Consider the following 1,404-nt stretch of genomic DNA (forward strand, 5'->3'; position numbering starts at 1 on the left):
GGGTGGTTCCGGCGCCGGCGAAGCCTCCGCCGAAGAAGCAGAAGGTCGCGAAGGAGAAGAAGAAGGCTGATGACGTGGCACCTCCGGCCGCCGGCGACGGATCTTCGTGGGGCATCGTCATCGAAGCTTGGTGAGGGTTCTGCCTGTTTTTGTCAACTAAAGCTAGGGTTTTTGTCGACCTTTTCTCAGATAAAACTGGATCCGGAGATAAAAATCACATTTTTATGTTTATTTTTGGCAAAGGTTGGTTTTTTGGGGAGTAGAAGCTCGAAATTTCGAGGAAATAGAACATAGAAATGTCATAGTTTCATTGTCCTGTTGTTATTCTCCATAAGAAATGACGTTGACCACGGATCAGAGTCCGAAATTGAGAAATCCCCATTGATTGAGATCACTGGTGAAAATAAGTTTATAAAGAAGTCAGCCCTTTTGAGATCTTGCAACATTTTGATGGAGTGCTCAAAATTTATTCTCATGGTGCTCTGTGACTAGTTTAGATTAAGTCTCGGGTGCCGGATTCTTATTATAAAGCAAACCATGTATTTTGCTGTGAATGTTATCTCTCTCTGTACATATTATCTGAGAGCTTTGTTGAGGTTGGTATATATTATGTAGCCATGTCACGAGATGGTTGACATCATCCGTGGATAAATATGAATCGTATAGTTACGTGCATAGTATGTCCTTTATTTGGGTTTCTTTATATAGTATGAAACTATAAAGATCAATGCCGAAGACTGAGATCACTACATACTGCTTGAACATGAATTATAACTTCCTCGCTGAGCATGAAATAGGAGGATATGTGTTTTCGAAGGAACATAAGTAATCAAGTTAAACAGCTGTGTATATTGAACTAGGCTCAGTAAGCTCAATAAATTAGTTAACTAGTGGCCAAGTTGACAAATGATACGTTTTACACAAAACATGGAATTCCCTATGAATTTTATCCTTCCTCGTGATGTCTTATGTTTCCAGCTCTTTAGCGTGAAGCTTACGTTGTTATAATTACTTTCTAGTCTTACACTTCAATATTTTCTTACATTCCGTTGCACCTATAGTTTCTTGCTAGTGTTTTAGTCAGTTGCATTTATTTAATTAGGCTTCACAGCACAGTTGTGGTTACTGATAAATTGGGTAGAATCCACACCTAGATCGAGCATTTTCTTTTTGCTTATGTGTTTAGTATCGTCAAGGTGGACAGCGTTAAGGAATATATTATGAGATATTATTGAAAATATTGGGAGATATGATTGAATATGATTTTATCCCATACCTATTTTGTAATATAGGGTTAGATGAATAACAACTTGGTCTTTTTATATTTCTCCACATAGTATCAGAGTCATCCTCTTGATCCTAGAGAGCTCTTTCTTCATCGTCTACATCGAGCCGCCGAGGGGG

The 1,404-nt window shown here is 38.6% G+C and overlaps 1 protein-coding gene across 1 annotated transcript in view; it reads left to right on the forward strand.

Moving 5' to 3' along the window:
• The window catches only part of LOC109821929 (selenoprotein H-like), a gene marked incomplete at its 5' end in the record, with an annotated part of 4,865 nt that continues 3,463 nt past the window's right edge, over nt 3-1,404 (forward strand). The window contains one exon of the mRNA XM_020388085.1: nt 3-130. Within this exon, the coding sequence (XP_020243674.1) occupies nt 3-130 (128 nt within the window). The remainder of the gene's footprint in view (nt 131-1,404) is intronic.

The sequence above is a fragment of the Asparagus officinalis genome, chromosome 8 (assembly GCF_001876935.1).
Source record: "Asparagus officinalis chromosome 8, Aspof.V1, whole genome shotgun sequence".
In the NCBI taxonomy this organism is placed as follows: Eukaryota; Viridiplantae; Streptophyta; class Magnoliopsida; order Asparagales; family Asparagaceae; genus Asparagus; species Asparagus officinalis.